The sequence below is a fragment of the Microtus pennsylvanicus genome, chromosome 1 (assembly GCF_037038515.1).
Source record: "Microtus pennsylvanicus isolate mMicPen1 chromosome 1, mMicPen1.hap1, whole genome shotgun sequence".
In the NCBI taxonomy this organism is placed as follows: domain Eukaryota; kingdom Metazoa; phylum Chordata; class Mammalia; order Rodentia; family Cricetidae; genus Microtus; species Microtus pennsylvanicus.
Window position 1 is genome coordinate 141,998,334 of NC_134579.1, and position 20,131 is coordinate 142,018,464.

At 55.4% G+C, this 20,131-nt stretch overlaps 2 protein-coding genes across 8 annotated transcripts; both read right to left on the minus strand.

Moving 5' to 3' along the window:
• Nucleotides 1–84: 84 nt before the first annotated feature.
• Dmpk (DM1 protein kinase) lies at nucleotides 85–10,384 on the minus strand. Of its 6 annotated transcripts, none has more exons than XM_075990225.1 (15): nucleotides 10,077–10,384; nucleotides 8,178–8,269; nucleotides 7,858–7,941; nucleotides 7,689–7,784; nucleotides 7,266–7,414; nucleotides 6,981–7,074; nucleotides 6,565–6,771; nucleotides 6,019–6,267; nucleotides 5,240–5,325; nucleotides 2,829–2,940; nucleotides 2,002–2,159; nucleotides 1,823–1,920; nucleotides 1,615–1,661; nucleotides 1,248–1,333; nucleotides 85–938 (listed from the first exon to the last, which is right to left on the minus strand). In XM_075990225.1, exons 1-15 carry the CDS (start codon nucleotides 10,234–10,236, stop codon nucleotides 791–793), a joined length of 1,866 nt encoding a protein of 621 aa, XP_075846340.1. In that variant the 5' UTR covers nucleotides 10,237–10,384; the 3' UTR covers nucleotides 85–790. The 6 variants fall into 6 exon arrangements, with proteins under 6 accessions (XP_075846340.1, XP_075846349.1, XP_075846320.1 ...); XM_075990234.1 differs by having other exon boundaries at nucleotides 1,248–1,337; XM_075990205.1 differs by having other exon boundaries at nucleotides 6,004–6,267.
• A 1,155-nt stretch (nucleotides 10,385–11,539) lies between these two features.
• Dmwd (DM1 locus, WD repeat containing) lies at nucleotides 11,540–18,250 on the minus strand. 2 transcript variants are annotated; one of them, XM_075990185.1, is made up of 5 exons: nucleotides 17,735–18,250; nucleotides 16,082–16,264; nucleotides 12,991–14,250; nucleotides 12,287–12,361; nucleotides 11,540–12,056 (listed from the first exon to the last, which is right to left on the minus strand). In XM_075990185.1, the coding sequence occupies exons 1-5, from the start codon at nucleotides 18,164–18,166 to the stop codon at nucleotides 12,009–12,011; spliced, it is 1,998 nt and encodes a 665-aa protein (XP_075846300.1). In that variant the 5' UTR covers nucleotides 18,167–18,250; the 3' UTR covers nucleotides 11,540–12,008. The 2 variants fall into 2 exon arrangements, with proteins under 2 accessions (XP_075846300.1, XP_075846308.1); XM_075990193.1 differs by lacking the exon at nucleotides 12,287–12,361 and having other exon boundaries at nucleotides 11,859–12,056.
• Nucleotides 18,251–20,131: the final 1,881 nt, after the last annotated feature.

The window sequence follows — 20,131 nt, forward strand, 5'->3', positions numbered from 1 at the left end:
CCGAATCAAGCTATTGGTTGTGTCTACGGGTCTCTCTATTGGCCTACCGGAGGCTTCCTCCCCACAGCAGAGACTTCGCGGAGCTTAGGGCAGACCAGAAAGTATTTTATTCTCAAGGGTCGGGGGTGGGTTTATAGGTGGGGACAGACAATAAATACCGAGGAATGTAGAGTCTCAGTGCATCCAAAACGTGGGTCCCGGAGTCTGTCAGTGAGTCAGAGGACAAGGTCAATAAATACCCACACTGCCTTGGGGGAGGGGGTGTGCAGCAGTGGCTCCAACGGCAGCATACGTGAGGAAGGGGTCGTCGCAGCATCCCTAGGAGCGGGGCTGTTCAAAGCCAGAGGCTCCCATGAAAGCTGGTAGAGGTTGTGCTGATCGTTTGCTATGGGACTGGGACCTCCCCAGAGATCAGGGGTTCATAAACAAGGATTTATGGTTTGTGACCAGTGGCTGGAAGCGTGAAAAGTGAAATCGGATGGTCTGAGCCGTTTGCCTATCCACGTCGGGCCTGAGTAAAGTGGTCAGCGAATGTCCTGGCAGCAGCAGCAGCATTCAAGCCGCCTGCCCTGCAGGAACCGGGTTCCTGCGCACGGGTCCTGCTCCTCCCTCCCCGGCCGCCAGGGGGCAGGCCCGGATCACAGGAGCGGAGCCGGGTGGGGTCACAGGCTCGCAGGAGTGTAGAGTGGGGTGGCTGGAGGGGGAAGGAAGATGGGCACAGAGACGCTCTGGGCCGTTCCCAGGTCACCCGGCTTTCCAAGGGGGCCTAGATGAAAGATGGCTTGGAGTCTTAGGGTTCAGGGGGCGAAGGTGGCTCCCGGGAAACACCAGATTGGGGTATAGGCCACCAACCCAGTGCAGCCCAGTGTGGCGGCAGCAGCCAGAGCAATGGCGAACAGGAGCAGGCAACGCGCCTCGGATAGGCCAGACCTAAGGACCTGCAGGCAAGAGGGCAGGATTAGCAACTGGCTCCAGGGAGCAGCCCAGCCTGTACCCATAGATGGGCCAAGAATCCTCTGAGCGCATCCCTGATGCCCCACAGCCCACAGTTACAGTTGACTGCTCGCAAGCCTGAGCTCCCTTCAGAACTCATCATTGGCTACTTCGTAGCGGCTTGTGTTGATTGGCCGCCCGATCACCCTCCCTCCCTGCGGTGGGCCGAGCTCCACAGGGGCACAGCAAAGCGGTGATGACACTCAGTGGGCGGAGCGAGGCAAAAGCCCGTGACGGGAGGACTTGGGACATACCCTGGCAGGGAGCAGCAGGTGACGGCGGTGCACGGGGCCTGGCCCCACCAGCGGGCATTGGCCCAGAGCCACGGCCGGGGGGCCATCTAGCTGGAGAGAGAAGGGACAGGTGACCCGATCGGAGCCCAGCCCGGCCGGCCGCCTTCAGCAGCAGGGCAAGAGGCAGTATAGGGAGTCAAGGCAAGAACGGGAATCTAGGAAATTCCTTTGGGGAAGATTTGTCAAAGGGCCTGAAACAAGGGAGAGCTGGTAGATGGCAGACTGAGTGAAAGGTATCTTCCTTCTGGAGCCCCCAAAGAGAGCGAGCCCTAATGTGGACGGGGAGATGGGCAGATCTGAGTGGGGATGGGGAAGAAAGGGGTCTTACATGGGAAGGTGGATCCATGGCCCAGGGACTGGGGACCCCCATGACAGCTGGAAGGAGAAGAGAGGTGTATGGAGCGTGGAGGGCGGAAAAGGGCGGTGGCTCGGCGTGCCCCAGCCTGGGACCCTCCCCTGTCCCAAGTGTCCACACACCCAGCACGCCCCCATCTTCACCCGGTGCCCTCCTGGCCTGGGGTGTGTGAGGGACTCGCCTGGGGCTCCCGGAGGCTGCAGCATCTCCATCCGCTCTTGCAGCTGCCGAACGTGAGCCTCCAGGTCTCGGTTCCGGACTTCGGCCTCCTGCAATTGGCTGCAGGAAAACAGGAAGGTAAGCCAGCCCATAGGGTGAAGGACTGGGAAGGTTGCTGGCACCCCGCACTCTGACTCCAACCTGGAGAAGTTCTGGTTGGCAGTGCGGATGGCTTCCAGCTCGCGGCTCAGGCTCTGCCGGGTGAGAACCTCCTCTTCCAGGGCTTCCTGGAGCTCCCGCAGCGTCACGACGGTCTCAGCCTCTGCTGCAGGGACAGCTGTTGGGCCGGCCACTTCTGCCTGTAGGTGGGGATCGAGTTTGGGACCACCACTGGGCTCAGTCCTGCACACCCTTCCCCTGGCCTTCTCTCTGGTAACCTAGTAGGTTCTGGGACAGTCAATACGGGCACTGAAGGGCTGGCATCAGAACTTGATTGTGTCCCTCCCAATCCCACAGTGCTTCAGACAAATCTGGCTTTACCCACAGGCCTCTGGTCTGCTCTCTACATCCTCCCCTCCTTCCAAGGCCACCTACCACCTGTAGCTTTAAGAAACAGCATCCCACCTGGTGAGCTCTGGTCTCATTCTTCCACCTGATAGGGACCTCTAACTCAGCCTCCTCCAGGTGATCAGCAGTCCCTCCCTCCCTTCCAGCCCTGGTTGGTGTTGCTTTCCGACCCCACACCCAGCCCGGGTAGCATCTACCGCTAAGCTGCGGATTCCCTAGTTCTCTGTTATTTTTCACTCGAAGACAGGGTCTCATTGCATAACACAAGCAAGCCTTGACTTTGGGATCCTTCCTGAGTACCTAGGGCATGCTACTGGGTCTTACTGAAGCAGCAGCCTGCCAGGGGCCACTGCGATGTCCTGTAAACTGCAGTACTTAGCTCAGCAGGTGCACCCACCCAGCAAGCTCTGCCCTTCTCTCTGCAGGTTCTTGGTCAGCCCTCCTCTCCTCTGTCTACTCACCACTTGATTGGGTGGGGACACTGGTGGCTCCAAGTTGAGCACTTGCAAGTCTGCCTCAGGCAACTGCAGGGCCTCCAGTTCCATAGGGGTGGGGTCCAGGACCTCATTGTCTCTGAGAAGAGGAAGAGGCTGCCAAACAGGGATCTGGGGCTCCCTAGCCTGTGGGTAGGCCAGGCTTCCAAGACCCCATGGCTCAAGGAGGAGCAGGGCAAACTGCCAGGGCTAGTTGACAGCCCCTCCTCTGCCTAACAAAGCCTCTGCTGACAGGACCTCTGCCTCTTGGCTACTTTGCTGGCTGACTGAGCAGTATGGCTCTACAGAGGGTGGGCTATATCCTCTTCTACCCAGTGTGGGATAGAAGCTGCTATCAAAACATAGGCTGTTCTTAGTTAGCTGTGCCTGTCTGGGACATGCCCAATGGTAATCACCTGTACAAGTTTCCTCTAAGTGCTCCTGCTTCCCAGTTTACTCCTGACACGTGGCCTATTCATTTGTCATTTTGTGGCAATGCAGATTAAGCCAGGAAATCATACAGGAAAGTTAAGATCTCTCTGTTGTTAAGACAGGGTTTCTCTGTGTAGCCCCGGCTGTCCTGGAACTCACTCTGTAGACCATGCTGGCCTCAAACTCAAGATTGCCCATTTCTGCCTCCCCAGGTGGTGGGATTAAAGGCATGTGCCATGCCTAAATAGGTTTTTTTTTTCTTTAAGGATTTATTATTATCTTTAGTACTTTTTAAATCTTTGTCTTTCTTTTGAGACAAGAGTTCATGTAGCTTAGGCTGGCCTGGAACTTGCTATAGCTAATGATGGCTGTGAACTTTTCATCTTCCTGTTGTCTCCTCCCTGGTGCTTGGATGACAGGTGTGACCCACCATGCATCCTTTCCACAGTGCTGAGGTCAAAGCCCAGGACCTGAGTGTGCTAGGCAAGCACTCCCCCCAGAGCTGGGATGCTCTCCTATACGGGGCCATGCTCCCAGTCCAGGAAGCACTGTCTTACCTGAATAACTGATTTCTTGTTTAGTTGTTTTTGAGACCAAGCTCTTACTATGTACCGTACTGTACCAGGTTGGCCTTGACCTTGTGACTCTCCTACCTCCACTATCCCAGTACTGGCACCATACGTGTGCCACCACATGCCTAACCAATAATGAATTTATTTCTGGTATTTCAAGACAAGTTCTCACTCTGTAGCCCAGGCTGGCCTCCTTGATGGTGGGGTTCCAGGGTAAGACACCCTGCCTAGCAATAGTGGATGCTGTCTATCTTTTGTTTCTTGTAGCCCAGGCTGGTATTAGACTCACTATATAGCCCAAAATGGTCTTGAACTTCTGATCCTCCTGCCTCTACTCTAAGTGCTGGAATTACAAGTTTGTGCCACCACACCTAGCATAATGAATGGATGCTTTGAAAAGGCTTTACTGACCAGGCATGGTGGTACATACCTATAATCATAGCACTCTAAGGCCAGCTTAGGCTGTATGAACAAGATCCTGCCTCAGAAAAGAAGACAAAAAAACTTTAAAAACTTAAAAGTTGTTTTATTATTATGTACTCCAATAAGTTAATGTTCTTAAAATAAACTGTCAGATTCCAGGCCTGTTTCCTAAGAACCTGGGTCCTATGACATATCTTAGAAATATAAAAGTCAATAGCTGGAAGATTCTGGAAGGCTGAGAATAGATTTTTGGGTTATACAACTGAACTGAAATGCTGAAGTACATATGGCCAGGAAAGCCAGAGCTACATAATAGAGGGACTGGTCTCAAAAAAGCAAAACAAAACAAAGTACATATGTGTTCCTGTACAGGCTAGTCTTATGTCAGCTTGATACAAGCTGACGTCATCAAAGAGGAGGGAGCCTCAATTAAGAAAATGCCTTTAAGCCCGCTGGTGGCAGTGGTGGCACATATGTTTAATCTCAGCACTCGGGAGGCAAAGGCAGCCTAGTCTACAGAGTGAGTTCCAGGACAGCTAGGGCTACTCAGAGAAACCCTGTCTCAAAAAACCACCAACCTAAAACCATCAAGCTCCAGGCAAGCCTATAGAGCATTTTCTTAATTAGTCATTGATGGGCGAGGATCCAGGCCCATTGCTGGTAAAGCAGGCCAGTAAGCAGCACCCTCCATGGCCTCTGCAACAGCTCCCGCCTCCAGGTTCCTGCCCTATTTGAGTTTCTGCCCTGACTTCCTTCAGTGATGTACAGTGATGTGGAGTGGAAGCGTGATGTGGAGTGGAAGCCAAATAAACCCTTTCCTCCCCAACCTGCACTTGGTCATGGTGTTTCATTACAGCGACAGAAACCCTAACTAAGACAGTTCCTAAGAAACCTTGGTTTCAAGACTGATCCTTCGAACTGACTGACTGAGGTGAGCCTTCACACACATAGCCAGTAGGCAATCACGCTTACCTGAGGGCCATGCAAGAGTAGGAGTAACCCACGAAAGGCAGGTGGACCCCAAGTGGCATGTCCTCCTGCATGTCCGATAGTGTCTCCTATGGAAGAGGTGCAGGGCTGTGGCCAACAATTGTCAGGGTTGGCCCCTCACCCCTCTCTAATCATAGCATGACTGTCCCCATTAAGCCAACCCCATGAGTTAAGGTGTCCCTTCTATCATTTTCTCTTCTATCTTGCTGCTTCTTGTTGGGCCTCGGCCCACACCACACTTTTCTCTACTGCAGTGGGTCACGGCAGGACCTAGAGCTTGTTGAATCTAATGCTGAGAGAGCACTGCCCTGAGAGAGGATCTCCTGCCTCTCTTGGAATCCTTTGGGGCCTCAGCTCAGTCTCCTCCAAGAAGCTCTTCAGCACCTTCCAGGCAGGGTCCATTTTAGCCTTGCTAACAGTGAGACCTCACTGTCTGGAGAACTGGTCACCTGTGTGTCCTCAAGTCTGAGTGGGCACATTGCAGTGCTCTAGGTAACGATGTGGGAACAAAGAAGGTGGTCACTCCATTGTTTTATTTTTCAAGGGGGAGGTCTCACTATGTAGCCCTGACTGGCCTGGAACTCACGATGTAGACCATGTTGGCCTTGATCCACCAGAGATCTACCTGCCTCTGCTTCTGAAGCCCTGGGATTAAAGGTGTGCACCATCACACCTAGCTGATCATCCCAATTTTATGAGGGGGTTAGGGAAGTCCCCTTAACCACTCAGGAATTGCAGGTACGTACCCCGCCCCCGCTCACCATGGCAGTGAGCCGGTCCTCTACCACATCAAAGTTGCATGTGTCCGTGGCACCCTCGAAGTCTGGTGTAAAGGGGGGTACACTGTCTCGGAGAACCTCCCAATCAAGGCCACAGAAGAAAGGGTGCTTCTGGAAATCACCTGCCCCACCTCGGCCTAGCCTCATCTCCGCAGGGCACAGCAGGCCCCGAATGAGATCTTGAGCTTCCTCAGGGACACCCGTGTCTGCCAGAGGCAGAGACAGGTGTTCCTGTTCAGAAAGCAGAGAAAAGCGAGTCAGTCCTGGGTTGAAGAGCTGCCTCATTGGGCAAGAGCATTGGCTGTTTCAGCAGAGATACCACGGTTCTATGTCCCGGCACCCACATGGCAGCACACAAGTCTGTCTCTACTTCCAGGGGAACACATGCCCTTTGACTTTCGTGAGCACTTACATAGTGCACAGACATACAGGCAGCTTAAACTTATACATACTTATATAAATATCTTTTTAAAAAAGCCTGGGAGCATGCGCCATCATGCCAGGCGCCCTGCTGGCTCCCGTGCTCACCTTGTAATGCACGATCTTGGCATACGTCTCAGCGGTGGAGTCGGCGTAGAAGGGTGTCTGCCCGTAGAACATTTCATAGGCGAACACGCCCAGCGCCCACCAGTCACACTCAGGCCCGTAGCTACCTGCCCCAGGCCCTCCGCCAACAGCCTGCAGAATCTCAGGAGACAGGTAGTCCGGGGTGCCCACAGCCACCAGCGACCTCACCTGTGCCAACCAGACCTAAATGCTTAAGCCCTTCCCCTGACTGTACAATCTGGAGCACAGGATGTCCCCAGTAAAGCTCCTTTCTTGCTCCACATCCAGCCCAGCCCTTACCCAAGCCCCACTCTTCAGCTCTCCAACCCAACCCCGCCTCCTGCACCTTCTGCTCCCTAACTGGTGGGGAGAGTTTCACCAGGCTCTTCCCATCATACCTTTCCATCAGGCTGGAGTTTGAGGCAGGAGCCAAAGTCGGCCAGACGGATGTGCCCACACCGGTCCAGCAAAATGTTATCTGGTTTGATGTCCCTGTGCACAGACAAGGAAGGAGGTGCTTGAAAGACTGTACTCCTGGGTCCCATCAGGCTCGGTCCAGTTCCACCCCAGCAGGGATTCTACAATTCTAGACCCCATTCCTGCCCCCAATGGGATCTGACCTCAAGGTACCCTTCCTTCCCACACAAACTCTGCTAACCCTCCAAGGGCCCTGCCACGCCCACCTGTGCACGTAGCCCAGCCGGTGCACCGAGTCTATGGCCATGACAATCTCGGCCAGGTAGAAGCGCGCCATCTCGGCGGGGATCCGCTCCCCAAACTTGCTCAGCAGCGTTAGCAGGTCCCCGCCCACGTAGTATTCCATGACCAGGTACTGGGAGCAGGCGTGTCACAGGGGGTTGGTTGCCCCCAAGACTCCCTGAGACACCCCATCCCCAAGCATAGAGCCCTCCACTGTGATAGAGTGCCCCAGAGATATGAACCAAGGCCAAACCAGACATCACCTCTTTTCTCAAGAAAGGTCCCTCTTCTTCCTGAGACATATTCCTACCCGCCCCCGGCCTACGGCTGCTCTCCCTACTTCAGCTTTCTTGACTTGAGGTGGTGTATCTGTCACTCCTTCCTGGTCACCCGGGCCCGGAGCTCACCAGGTAGTTCTCATCCTGGAAGGCAAAGTGCAGCTGCGTGATCCAGCGCCGGTCCCCTTTCACCAATACATCCCTTTCTTCCCGGAAGCACGACACCTGTGAGGCAGGAGCGATGCTGCAGAAGGTGAGCTGGAGAGATAAGGGCGCCTCCCCCAGCCCTGGTCCTCACCTCGCCTCTCTTCAGCATGTCCCACTTATTCATAATCTTCATGGCATACACCTGGCCTGTCTGTTTCATCTTCACCACCGCTACCTAAAGGCAGAACCGGGATGATAGCTGAGGTGGCAGGGAAAACAGCAAGGCTCACTCAGATAGGACTCCACCCTTATCTCCACCCAGCCTTAGCCACGCCCCCATGCACAACACCCACTGACCCCCCCAACCCCGCCTCCACCCGAGCCTCAGCTTCAAGCTCATTCATCAATTTTTAAGGCTATGCCCCACCCACCTCAAGTAAAGTTCCACTCTCGGGCCCCTCAAAGACTCACCTCACTGAATGCCCCTCGCCCGATCACCTTCAGAATCTCAAAGTCATCCCTCTGCAGTCGGACCTCCTTAAGCCTTGCTGCAATGGGATCCACTGGGTGGGGGTGGAGGAAGAGCCAAAGGTCACGAGAACACTAGAGGCAAGTGTGGTACCCTCAGTCTCCTCTTCCCTCTGCCCCTTAGGTTGATTTTAGGGTTCTGCTTCCAAAACCTCTGTGATGTTTGGGGGCCCAGAACTGTTTCCACAGGACTGTAGGGCCGAAAGGGAGGCAGAGGGAGGGAAGCCCAAACCCATGTGACATTAGGGTGCTCAGTCAGGTCCCCTGAGATTCTCATTTAATGTCTTGCACCATGGCCTCAAAAGGCAGTGGTGTCTAGCACAGCCAATGTGAAGACTGCACTTGGGAAACTTTAGTAGAGCCTGGAGTGGGGGAGGGCACAGCCCACCAGCATCCTAGACACTGCTAGAAGCATTCTTGGTCTCCAAAGTGGGTAGAAGAGCCTTCTTACAGCCAAAGTTCCAGGAGATAAGGTCCTGAGCTAGGGTGCTTCAATAGGAGGGGAAGGCAGCCAGGTCAGAGGCTGGCAACTAGGGAGCAGGGGGCAGAGAGAGACCAGGCCTCCTTTGGGAAGTGGTCAGGACTGAGAGTGAGGATGGAGAAGGAATGAGCATAGGAAAGAGGGAGATGGTGGGTCCTGGAGAAGAGAGGGGCTCGGGTAAAGTGGGCCGTCAGAGAAGACACAGCCAGGGCCAAGGCTGAGGGGGGGTTGGGAGGAGAGAGCCAAGGCATTGAGCCCTTTTAAGGCAGCGGGAACCCAGGCCCCCTCCCCCGCCCAGGCCTGGCAGGGGAGGGGAGGGGCCCACGGGATGCTGCTCGGGCCACAAAAGGACTGCTCCTTTCCAGTGGGCCAGACCCCCACCCCCACCCCTGTTCTCAGTTTACCCCCTACCAGCCCTGCCCCATCCTCTGCAAAAAGGGAGGTTGAAGGAGTCCCTGAGGGCTGCAGAGAAGAAAAGTCCTCCACAGGCTTAGTGGCCTAGCCCATGGCCTCCACCTTTCCATCTATGAAATGGGGGAGGAGAATGAGCTGGGGCCATAGACATGGGCATACAGGACAACGACCAAGAGCAGGACCCTTAATGATGGGCACAGAGCAACAAAACAGCGTTATTTGTAAGGAGGCTGGGGTAAGCCTGTACTCTGGCTGATGTGGAGCAGGGGCAGATAAGGTCCAAGCCCATCCACTAGGCCTCAGACCTTTGCAGAAGGGCATTTAAGTTGTGAGGGGAACTAGAGGCCTTGAGCTAGAACCACGAAAGCAGGCGGAAAGCCAAATGAAATCCCCCGTCTGGGCAGCCCAGTCCAGGAGGGTCCAAGACACACTCCGAAGCTCAAAGTGTTCCTCCTTAATTTGGGGGACATAAAGGATGCTGGGTGGCGCCTGTCTGCCGGGCTGGTTCTCCCCCAGGGCCTCTGTGAGTCACTGTGCCCTCACAGCTCCTGGACACCTGTCAGGGCAGCTGGGGAGGCAGACGCCAAACACCTGCCTACGGGCCACACCCTGGCAGCTGCCCCACGCTCTCCCTCCCCACACTCTGGGAAACCAGGGAGGGCTGTATTTTGGAGGGTGAGGGTCCTATAAGAGAAAGCTACCAGGCCCCTTTGTGGGTGCAGAGAAGGCAGCAGGTTGTGCCCACCCCAGCCTGCACTGGCTGAGTCATGGCTGGCCTCCACTGACCCTAGTCTGCCCCAGCAGGGGAGCTTGGGATCAAGGCCTGAACTCTGCTTGAGTCCGGACAGGAAGACCTCGTCAAGCCTCCTGCCCTCCACAGCCAGTTCCTGCCCTGTAGACCCACCTCTGCCTTGTCCCTCCACCCCATGCCTCCTGCCCATACTCACCCCACTGCAAGAAGTCGGCCACATACTTGTCCTGGGCTAGGTGGGAGGCGCCCAGCTCCTGGTGGACGCCCAGGAGAAGGTCGAGCAGGGGCTCCAGCCCCAGGAAGCCGGGGTCCAGCACCAGCTGCTGGAGCTGCCTCAGCCGCACCTCGGCTGACATGTTGGGCAGGCAGCACCATGGCCCCTCCCCGGGCCGGAGCTCGGGGTCTTTCTGTCACGGGGCCTGGCTACCCCCGTCCAGGCCCCAGGACCCTGGCTGCATGTCTGCCTGTCCCTGACTATCCCTTGGGTCCCTCTGGCCAGTTCTAAGGCTGAGGCCTCCTCCTCTTTTCCCCACCCCTTGGCCCAGCCCCCCTCCCGCCTCCCAGCTTTAACCCCTCCTAAGCCAACACCCCAACTCCTTTCTTTCAGGGCCCCTCAAAACTCTTTGATGCCCAATGTCAAAGGATAGAGTAGTACTCCACAGATGACCCCCCAAAGCCCCTACCCACCCACAAAAGGGTAGAGCAGAGGGAGTTACAGGTGTGAGGTGTCAGTGCCCAGAAGTGCCAATCTAAGTTCAGAGCTGGGAGGGGTGGGGAAAGGGGCTGATGCCTAGGCCCACAGGGGAGGGGGGCAGAGGCCAGGGGCAGCTTCTTCGTGACTCAGCAATGGATTCCGACTTTGGGACAGTTAAATTTAGTTCCTGTGCCTGCTGTATTACACACCCCCCCTTTTTTGGCAGGAGGTGGAAGGGAGATCAGAAGGGAACCTAGCCAGCCACCAGGGCCAGGGGTGACCTGCTGGCCCAAGCCTGGGGAAGGCAAGTGGTGGAGCCAGGCCCTCCCCAAGTGAAAGAGACCCCAAAATAGCTCCCTGGCCACAGGCCGGGGCAGCCACATTCCTGCCCAGGCTAGGATTAGAGACAGAAACATTTTGGGGGTTGGGGGTGGAGCCATCTGGACAGCCAGCCAGGAGACATGTTAGTGTCTTTCTAGGGTGGCCAGTTCTCTGGGGAGAAAATCATGGCCTCCAGCAGCTGGCACTTCAAGGGCCAGGGGCACCAGGCTGCAAAGGCATGTCCAGAAGATGAGGCACAGCTCAATTCCCAGCACCCTCCCCTCCTCCCGGAAGAGCATGCTTGGATAGTCCTGACACTTTAAAACAAGTTTCAACACCTCTGAAGGACCTAGCAGGAAGGGGCCACCTCAGTCTCTTGATTCTGAGGGTCAGGGATTCTTCTTCCAAAGGACTCTGCTCAGGGCTAGGGGATGGGGAGGCAGAGTAAATTGGCCTTCCTTTGGTCAGAGCACAGCCCCCAGGCCCCACCCCCAACACATCCCAGGGAACAGAGATAACCCTATGCCGGGACAGACACAGACAGACAGACAGACAGACAGACAGACAGACAGACACACACACACACACACACACACACACACACACACACACACACACACAAGCCCCAGGGAACAGAGACACTGTGCAAACAAAGACTTTAGTATAAATAAGAGGTCCAGGGGGGACAAGGAGGGCCCTGGGGGCTTCCATAATTTAACACTCTTCAAAAGCACAAACCATAGCGAGGGGTGGGGTGTGGGCTGGCTGGGGATACCCCCCCAGCCCTCTCACCCAGGGGCACTGTGGACTTGGGCTTTTGTGGGTGGAGTCTCTCCCAGGAGTGACCAGTCACATGCTGAGACAGGGATGTGGGTTAACACTGATGCTTCAGAGGACAGGTCATTGTACTTGGCAGTGGGCAGAGGCCAGGGCTGAGGCACACAGGCCTCTACAACCCCATGGCTGGGCCAGTCTAGGGGAATCCCCAGCACTTGGACAGGGTGGGGTTTGCAGCAGTCCTTCCGTCATGATTAGTCTTGTTAATACAGGGATCCTTGAGGTCAGCAGGGAGGATTATGGCTAGGAGGCTGGGGGCATGGGACATCCACAGCTTCACACCACAGTGCCACTGGGGGAGTTGCCTGGTTGGGAGGAGATGCCCTGGGGAGGATGAAAGGGAGGCTGGATTAGACAATACCTGGGCTTCTGCCAGTGCTGGGGTTAGGGGGGCATCCGATGGGGGCCCCTTGGCTCCCAGTCCTAGAGCTGACATCCTGGCTAGGAACAACAGCTCAGCAGCCTTCCCTGCCCCAGGAGATCCTGGGCAGACAAGACAGGACAGTGGAGAAGGAGAGACTGGGGCCCACTTCCAGCTTGGGGATTGGTCCTACCTCTACCACTGACTTGCTGGGTGACCTGGGCCAACTTGCTTCCCCTGTCTGGGCCTCGGTCTCCTCGTCTGTAAACTAGGGAGACAGAGGGGTGTCTTTTAGAGTTCACACTCCCCAAGTCCTACCATCCTGCCTTCGCTGAGGCTGCTCTGACTTTTAAGGCTTCTGAACTCTAACATTCCACAGCAAAGGATCTGAGGGACTGAAGGCAGTGTGGGGTTCCAGATGCTGAGCCCACGTGCTAAAGAACCAAGATAGACCAGTGCCAGGTTTTCATCTCACCAACTAAGAGCACAACCACCACACAGCCCATCTGCAAGGCACAGTGACCAGGATCACACACCAAGCACAAGTGCAGGCCTGAGCCCCTGTGATTCCCATCCAGGCCTTTAGCTCAGAAATGGAGAAAAAGAGGCAGGCCAGAAGCCAGGCCCTCGGTTCAATCTCAGACCAACAGTGTCAGCCCCAAAATAAAGTTTCACCATTTAAAATGCAGATTTCCCATAAAAATAGGTTCTGCCTTGAGTGTTAAGTGCTAAGGGTGGGCCAGACGGGCCATCAGAGGTTCTTCACATGGGGCTGTGGGCCCTACCACTCTGTCTCCTACACCTGACCTCTCTGCTGACTGATGCCTGGCATCCAGGAGGCCCATGACTCAGAGGGGAGCAGGATGAGAGGATCCTGCCCAGGGTGGGTGGACTCACCGCCTTGCCTGGCCGAGCCCAGGTGCAGATGAGGCCCTCCTGGCAGGCAGTGATGATACAGTCCTCCAGGAACAGCAGCACAGTCAGGCGCTCCTGAGCGATCTTCTTGCACACGAGCGGCTCCAGTAGTGGGACCTCATGAATTCGAGGGCACAGTGCTGTGCCCAGCACCTTGGCTGGGTCCAAGCGGCTACGGGGAGCAGGGCCACTGAGCTTGTCGTTGCTGCTATTGCCCCCACTGCCCCCACGGCTGATGTTCCCCAGGCTGTGGTAGCGCTTGTGTTCCTTTTCAGCCACTCGGTCCCGCCTCTCCTGCAGGGTCAGCGTGGCGAAGCGGCCAATGCTGAATGGTGTGCCGGGCTCCATTGCCGCACTAGGCCCACCAGCTTTGCCACCACCAGCTGGATGTGGGAGGCTGTTGGAGCGCGACAGGGAGCGGGGCAGGGGGCCTGTGCCTGTCTCTCCAGCCCGAGAGCTACCAGAGGCTGGTGGGGTGGCCCCAGGTGTGCCTGGAAGGGTGCGGGTACGGGCCAGAGAGGGATGAGGGGAGAGCACATCCTCTGTGAGGTCCCATAGGCAGAACTGTGTGTCCTGGCCAGCTGAGCCAAAGCGGTAGGTGATGGAGCCAGCCTTGGGTAGTGGGGACAGTGGGGCTCCTGTGTCTGAGTTGGTGGCTTCAGGCTCTTCCTCCTCACCACTGGGATCCCCATCACCACTGGCCGATGTTGCTTCCTCTGCTCGTGTGGTGTAGGGATCGAAGGCCACAGCATTGACCCAGGACTTGTGGCCATGGCCTCGAGCCACTACACGACCCTCCGTGAAGGACCACACAGTAACCAGGTCATCTTCCCCTCCCGTCACCACATAACGGCCATCAGGGCTCCAGCACACACACAGCAGACCCCCAAAGTAGCTCTTCATAAGGCCACGAAGAAGCATGCTGTCAAAGTGGAAGACACGGAGGCAGCCATCCTGGCTGACACAGGCTAGGTGTCGGCCATCGGGTGAGAATGCAAACTCGTTGAGGGGCCCCTCACCCACCGCCCACTTGGCCAGTGGATTGCGGGGTGCCTTGCTTTTAGCTGCATAGACAGCAAAGCCCTCACCCTGCTTCAACAGGCTATACTGGGGTGGGGTGGAGGCGCAGGGGTGGCTGACATTGTAGAGGTACAGGTGGCCACTGGCGTGAGACGCGAGGAATAGACTCTCAGACTCAGGCAGCCACTTCAGATAAGTCACCTTGGTCTTGTCAATCAGCCGCTGGAAAGGGAAGGACAGGTGGGTTTGAGGGTGGTGATTACTTCTGATGGACTGTGTCCTATATCCTGAACCCCAGCTCCCCCACTGACTGAAACAGACTGCCAGATATCACAGGGACACAGGGAAGAAAGTCGCCTGTAAGGACTCCACGGTGACTCCATGTATTGCCTATCAAAGGATTATCCTCTAGCCACTCAGCTGTTGCTTCTGTCTTCAGTGTCAGCATACAGATCCCAGAATGCCAGTTTCCCCCAAGAAAGGGTCCCTGGAACTAGTCCCAGCAGTTGGCGCAGCATCCAAAGGACATGGCCCGAGCAATGCCCTGCACAAAATGATGGCAGCCTCACCCTTTCGGCTGCACCTATCAAACCCCTCCAGGCATCTCTCCTTTTCCCAATCAAGTCTTGCTTCCAACAAAAGCTGCGGCAAAGTGTGCCCACCCCAACCACCCAGGTCCCACTGCCTCCACATGTTTCCCTGTTGGCCTCAGATACTCATAGCTGTCTCTTCCTCAGTGGCCTGAGATTAGTACATTTGAGATGAGTAAATTAGTAAAATTCTAGTGCTGCCCTGTGAGAAGCCCTACAGCTTGGGGCAGGCACTGATGACCCAACTCCTCTCCTGGGACCAAGCTGCGCCCCACTCAGGGCCGAGAAAGTCACCAGCCCTATGGTTCAGGAACAGAAGGGTATGTGGGGGACACTTCTCTGGCTCCTATTGATGAGGAGGGCAAGGTCCTTCTATGGCTTTCCAGGCCAACCCTGGTCAACACCTCCTGCTCCTTCCCAGAATGCACCTTCTGTCTTCTCTCCCTCAGCTGCTACCCTGGCCACAAAGTCAATGGCCATCCTGCCTAGGGGATTTTATTTAAGCTGTTCCTTCTACTCTTGAGCCTAGGCAGACCTTGAACTTCTGATCCTCCTGCCTCAGCCTCCCAAATAACAGCAATAACAGACCTGTGCTATAAGGCCTGACCCACTCTCTCTATGAAATGTCCTTCCCTGGAGGCCTTTAGGCTTCACTTGAGTGGCAGCTCCTGGCTGACACCTGATGAATCTGCAGTTTGTCTCCCAGCTTAAAAGTGTGGCTAGAGCAGGCCTTCCATGTGCTGGCTGAGCTGCTCCTGGATTGAGGCCTGCACAGGAGGGGACCGCGGTTCTGTGAATGGGTGAGTGCATTCTTAATCCACTCAGCGTTGGGCTTCTTTGCTCCCTCGCTCCCTCTGGTCATTTGCTCATCTGAGAACATTTGTGGCCCGCCTGCCCTGGACCAGAGACAGCACAACCAGAGTACAAAGGCCCTCCCTGCTGGCTTGCTAAGGTCATCTCCTGGCATTTCCTTTTAAGCCAAGTTAGTCCAACTGAGCAGTCTTTATGAATGAGTTTCTATAGTCCTGTGAGAAGGGACACAGATCCTACTTTGCAAAAGAAAACTATTTGCTCAGACAACAGATCACTCTCCCCAAACTACAGAGTACGTCAATGATACAGCACGGACTAGACTCCAAAGCCCAAAGAGCTCAGAATTTGAAGTCAGCAAGAACATCAAGAAAGTTCTAACTGTCTATGCGCCTCAGTCTTCCAATCTGTAAGGTGGGTACTATACTTTCTTATCCATCCATGGGTGAAAACGTAAGAAGTAAAGCCTTCTTTCAGCATAGGGCTGGCACAGTAGAGGACTGGGACATTTTAATAATGACACCATCAGCAGCTGTCTGTCACCTGTTACCCTCTCCCTCATCCTGCCCCTCTCAGGCCTATTCTGTCTGCAGGCAGCTTAGTGAGTGGGTGGGTAGATAAACAAGAAGGGAGCAATGCATGTCCTCGATCACCTCTTCATTGAAGAGCTTGCTGGTGTCCTTCTTGATGAGGTCTAGGTACTGCACCTGGCCAGCAGAGAAGCCCACCAGCAAGGAAATGGTCTCTGTGGCCGCTGTAAACTGGTTGAAGTCGTGGCAGGTGGGCTGGGTCCCCTTGTAGATCCGCTTGTCGATGGGCTTGTTGAGGTCAATGGACTTGAGCCATGGGAAAAGACGAGTTTGTGGGTTAGAGCAGGGAGAGGACGGTAGAGGAAGCTGAGGTCGGGGCGAGGGGGGGGCAACCACCAAGGGGAAGCGGGGTTAACCTCAAGGGAAGTGGCTGGGTGGGCGGGTGGGGAGGGGCAGGCAACCAAAGACTGGAGGAAGCTCAAACCTAGAAGGACGGCACACACACGCTCACTTGCACTCCACCCAATAAAGACAACAGACCCTTGCAAGGTGTAATTTAGCGTTACTGCTGCTCACAGCCTCAGGGTTCAGAATCCCTAAGAGCCTGGAGCTGATTCTCCTCCAGTCTTTCCAGCCACCACCACAGGACAACTCCAGGGGACTTATAACAAAATTCCAAAACCCAAGGACTCAAAAATTCCAATATCCTAGGTTTTCAATTTTTTTATACATATAGTATATACCTGTGTACATGTGTATGCATTACACACGTGGGCGAGGTCAGAGGTCAACATTTAGCATCTTTCTCTGTGGTTTTCCAGCTAACATTTGACACAGGTCTCTCACTGAACCTGGAGCTCACCGGTTCAGTTAGGCTGGCTGCCAGTGAGCCCTGAGGATCCTTCTGCCTCTGCTCCCTGAATTGGGGCTGCAGACATATACAGCTGCACCCTTCTACATGGTGTACCGGGATCCAAACTCCTGTCCTCATGCTTTCAAAGCACGCATTTCATCCACAGAGCCATCTCCAAAGCTTCATTTCTTCCCATTTGGAGTTCCTAAACTTCAGGACCTTCATCGTAGTTCAGACACTGCTCAATCATCACGATGGTCCCTCGTTATTTTAGGTACACAATCACCCCTGGGCTCTCAGGATCCCCACCTCTCTCTCTTTCCATCCTTCTGGGGACTCAATGGCTTTAGAGATGTCTGCCACACCTGGGGATGTCCCCTGCCAGGAACTCCATCACCTCAGAATTCCCATCATTCCTCCAAACTCCCTTCATTTCCTCCAAAGCCTCACTCTCTAGACAATGTATTCTTTAGGATCTCATTCACCAGTTGCTTTGTTCGCCGACCCCTAAGCTACACCCCCAGTCCTCCCTGCCTTTTACCTGTAAGACTCCTACCTTTATCACTTACAAATGCCTGACACAAGTCTCCAGACTCCCTCCAACACGCCAAGAATGCAATATTTCTCCGTTCCCCATCTCCCTTGGGCCTGCATCCTCTTTGGATTCCCCATCGCCTGCACAATGTCTGCCCCTCGGAATCCGTAACCCCGCCCCCCATCTCCTCTCAGAAGCTCCAACCCGTCCAGAACGCTCACTCACCACCTCCACGAACCACCCCCCCCCCCACGCGAAGATTCGCCTGCAACCTCTCAGACTCTATTAGCTCCAGGAACCAGGCTCCCCTGGGATGTCCAACCTCGGATGCCTTCTGGCACTCAGGGGACCCAGATGCTCTCGGCACCCCACGAATCGGAGCACTCACCCGTTGGCTCCCGCGGCGGCAGCAGCCGGGGTAGAAGTAAAGCTCGCGGCCCAGGTTGAAGCAGACGCGGTCTCCTCCCGCACCCAGTCCAGAGGGCGTGGAGGGCGGCTCCCCGGCGCCATCGGGCTCGCCAAGGCGCACCAGGCTGAGGCGGACGGCGGGCAGCGCGGGCCCCGGTCCGGGGCCGGCGGGCGGCGGGGACGACGCAGGGCCCGCGGCACCAGGCCCTGAGGCTGCGGCAGGTCCGGGCGGGGGCTGAGGGGGCTGCGGCGGCGCCGGGGTCTGGGCGGAGGCTGGACCCGACCTGCGTGTCGCGTCGCCGGGAAGCAGCTTGTAGAAGCCCTCGCGAGTGCGAAACTGCGACTTGATCTCAGCGCAGTCGCCCATGGCGGCGCTGGGGCCCGCGCCGCCATCCGCGCCGCCCGCCGCCATCTTGGCCGCCCACCGGGGCCCCGCTGCAGCCCCACCGCCAGCCGCCGGACCCCCCAGACGGAAGTTGCGGACCTAGCGCCGGAAGGGGTAGGGTCGTCGCCCGGGTGACGCCTCTACGATTGGCACCCGGAACCGAAGGTGGGCGGAGCCGAGACTGTTGCTGAGGTAACGGTTCTGGGGCTGTGGGCGGGGTGATATGGGCGTGGTCGACGCGACAGACTCGGGCGAGTGGTTGGCTACAGGGCGTGGCCGCTAGGAACGCCCTAGGCCCTAACAACAGCGCCCTAGGAGCCGTTTGCCTAGCAACGTTGAAACCTCAAGTGCTATTCAGAATCCTTGTGTTGTTACAGCTGACTCCAGGCGGGTTTTTTTTTTTGCCTTTTTATTAATTAAAAAAATTACTGCATTTATTTATTTTTGTGTTTTTGCGTAGTCAAGCGCAATGTAGAGGTCAGAGGGAGTCAAGTCCCCTCCCACCGTGTTGGTCCTAGGGATCGGAATCAGATCCTCACGCTTGGCAGTAAGATCCTTTGCCCGCTGAGCCATCTCGCTGACCTTTGTTTTGTCTCACACTTAGAGCCCAGGCTGTCCTCAAACGTGACCCAATCCTTTTCTCTTCAGCCTCCAGAAGTGCTTGGCTTTCAGGCCTGAGACACCACACCCAGCTCCTTGTTTCATTTGAGGCTCAATGACTTACTTCTCCGCCCTTCATTGTCTACCTGGCAACCTAAAGCCCTTCCCTTCCTCATTGTGGTCCCCTGCTGCTGGAGGAGTGAAGTAAAACCCTCCTGTGACCTAGCTGACTGTCCCACCTTTTTCTTGGCTTTGTTCTTTGTGAGAGAGGTCAGCGTTGTCAATTTGACACTACCTAGAATCCCTTGGAAGATAGTCTCAATGAGGGACTGTCTATAGGGTAAAAGGGGCCAAGGAAAGAACACTCCGCCTCTGACTTGACCTCCAGGTGGCAGAATCCCACCAATCCCTGAGCACAAAATCCCAACCACCCCTGAACTTGTCCCAGAATTAGCCTAGAAACACACAATCCCAAGGCACCCTGGAAAAGTGCACCCCCAACCCTCCACTGTGGGAGTCACCATGCCCTAGGCAGGAGGTCCTAACTACATAAGCTCTGAACCCTGTCCAGTTTGTTACAGCCTCTTACCCCAGAGGCAGTCACCCTCCTGGATTTTTCCTTCCCAATAAATCTAGTGAGGGAGGTTTGTTGTGCAGTGTGACACTTTCACTGGAGCAAGCAGAATGGTAACACTTTCCTTGGTGAAACTTTCCCCTAGAAGAGCAGAGCTGCGGCATTTGCTAACCCTGAGCAAACCTGTAACAACTTTGCTAGAACTGGGAAAGCCCTCCCGGCAGAGCAGAGCTGTTACACTTGCACTGGGGAAACCACAGGGCTGTGTAGTGATTTCGGGTAAATACCTTGGCTCCCGACTGCCTGGATACATTTCCACCAGAGCTGCAACACTTGTACTGTCTACACTGGGTTGGCCTGTGGTTATATCTGTGGGTAATTGCTTTAATTGATGTGGAAGACCCAATCCACCTTGGGAGGCACCATTCCCTAGGCAGGGGTCCTGAACCATGTAAAAGCAGAGACAAGACTGAGAACACCCAAGTAAGCATACCTGTATTCCCTCTCTCTACTTCTTGACTGGGGACATTACTGCCTTGACTTCCCTACTATGATGGGCTGTAACCTGGAATAGCAAGCTGAAATAGTGTTTTTCTCCCCTAAGTTGCCCCTTGTCAAGGTATTTTATATTTACCGCATCAACAGAAGAAAGCCAGTTCTGTTTTGCCATTTTGTGAGAGAAGGTCTCTAGCTCAGGTTGACTTCTACCTCCCTTTGTAGCTGAAGAAAACCAGGAACTCCAGGTCCTTTGCTTCTACCTCTTCCAAGTTGGTGTGACAGCATTTTGCAGTGGTGGGGACTGGAGCCAGGGCTTTGTA

Coding starts and splice junctions, on each gene's coding strand:
- Dmpk (XM_075990205.1), bottom strand. CDS start 10,236: ATGTCAGCCGAGGTGCGGCTGAGGCAGCTCCAGCAGCTGGTGCTGGAC. Junction 7,942..8,177: donor GGCGAGGGGCATTCAGTGAG/GTGAGTCTTTGA, acceptor TTCTGCCTTTAG/GTAGCGGTGGTGAAGATGAA. Junction 6,268..6,564: donor CCAAGATCGTGCATTACAAG/GTGAGCACGGGA, acceptor CTTTCTGAACAG/GAACACCTGTCTCTGCCTCT.
- Dmwd (XM_075990185.1), bottom strand. CDS start 18,166: ATGGCGGCGGGCGGCGCGGATGGCGGCGCGGGCCCCAGCGCCGCCATG. Junction 14,251..16,081: donor GCAAGCTCTTCAATGAAGAG/GTGATCGAGGAC, acceptor TTCCCTTTCCAG/CGGCTGATTGACAAGACCAA. Junction 12,057..12,286: donor CCAGCAAGTCAGTGGTAGAG/GTAGGACCAATC, acceptor CATCCTCCCCAG/GGCATCTCCTCCCAACCAGG.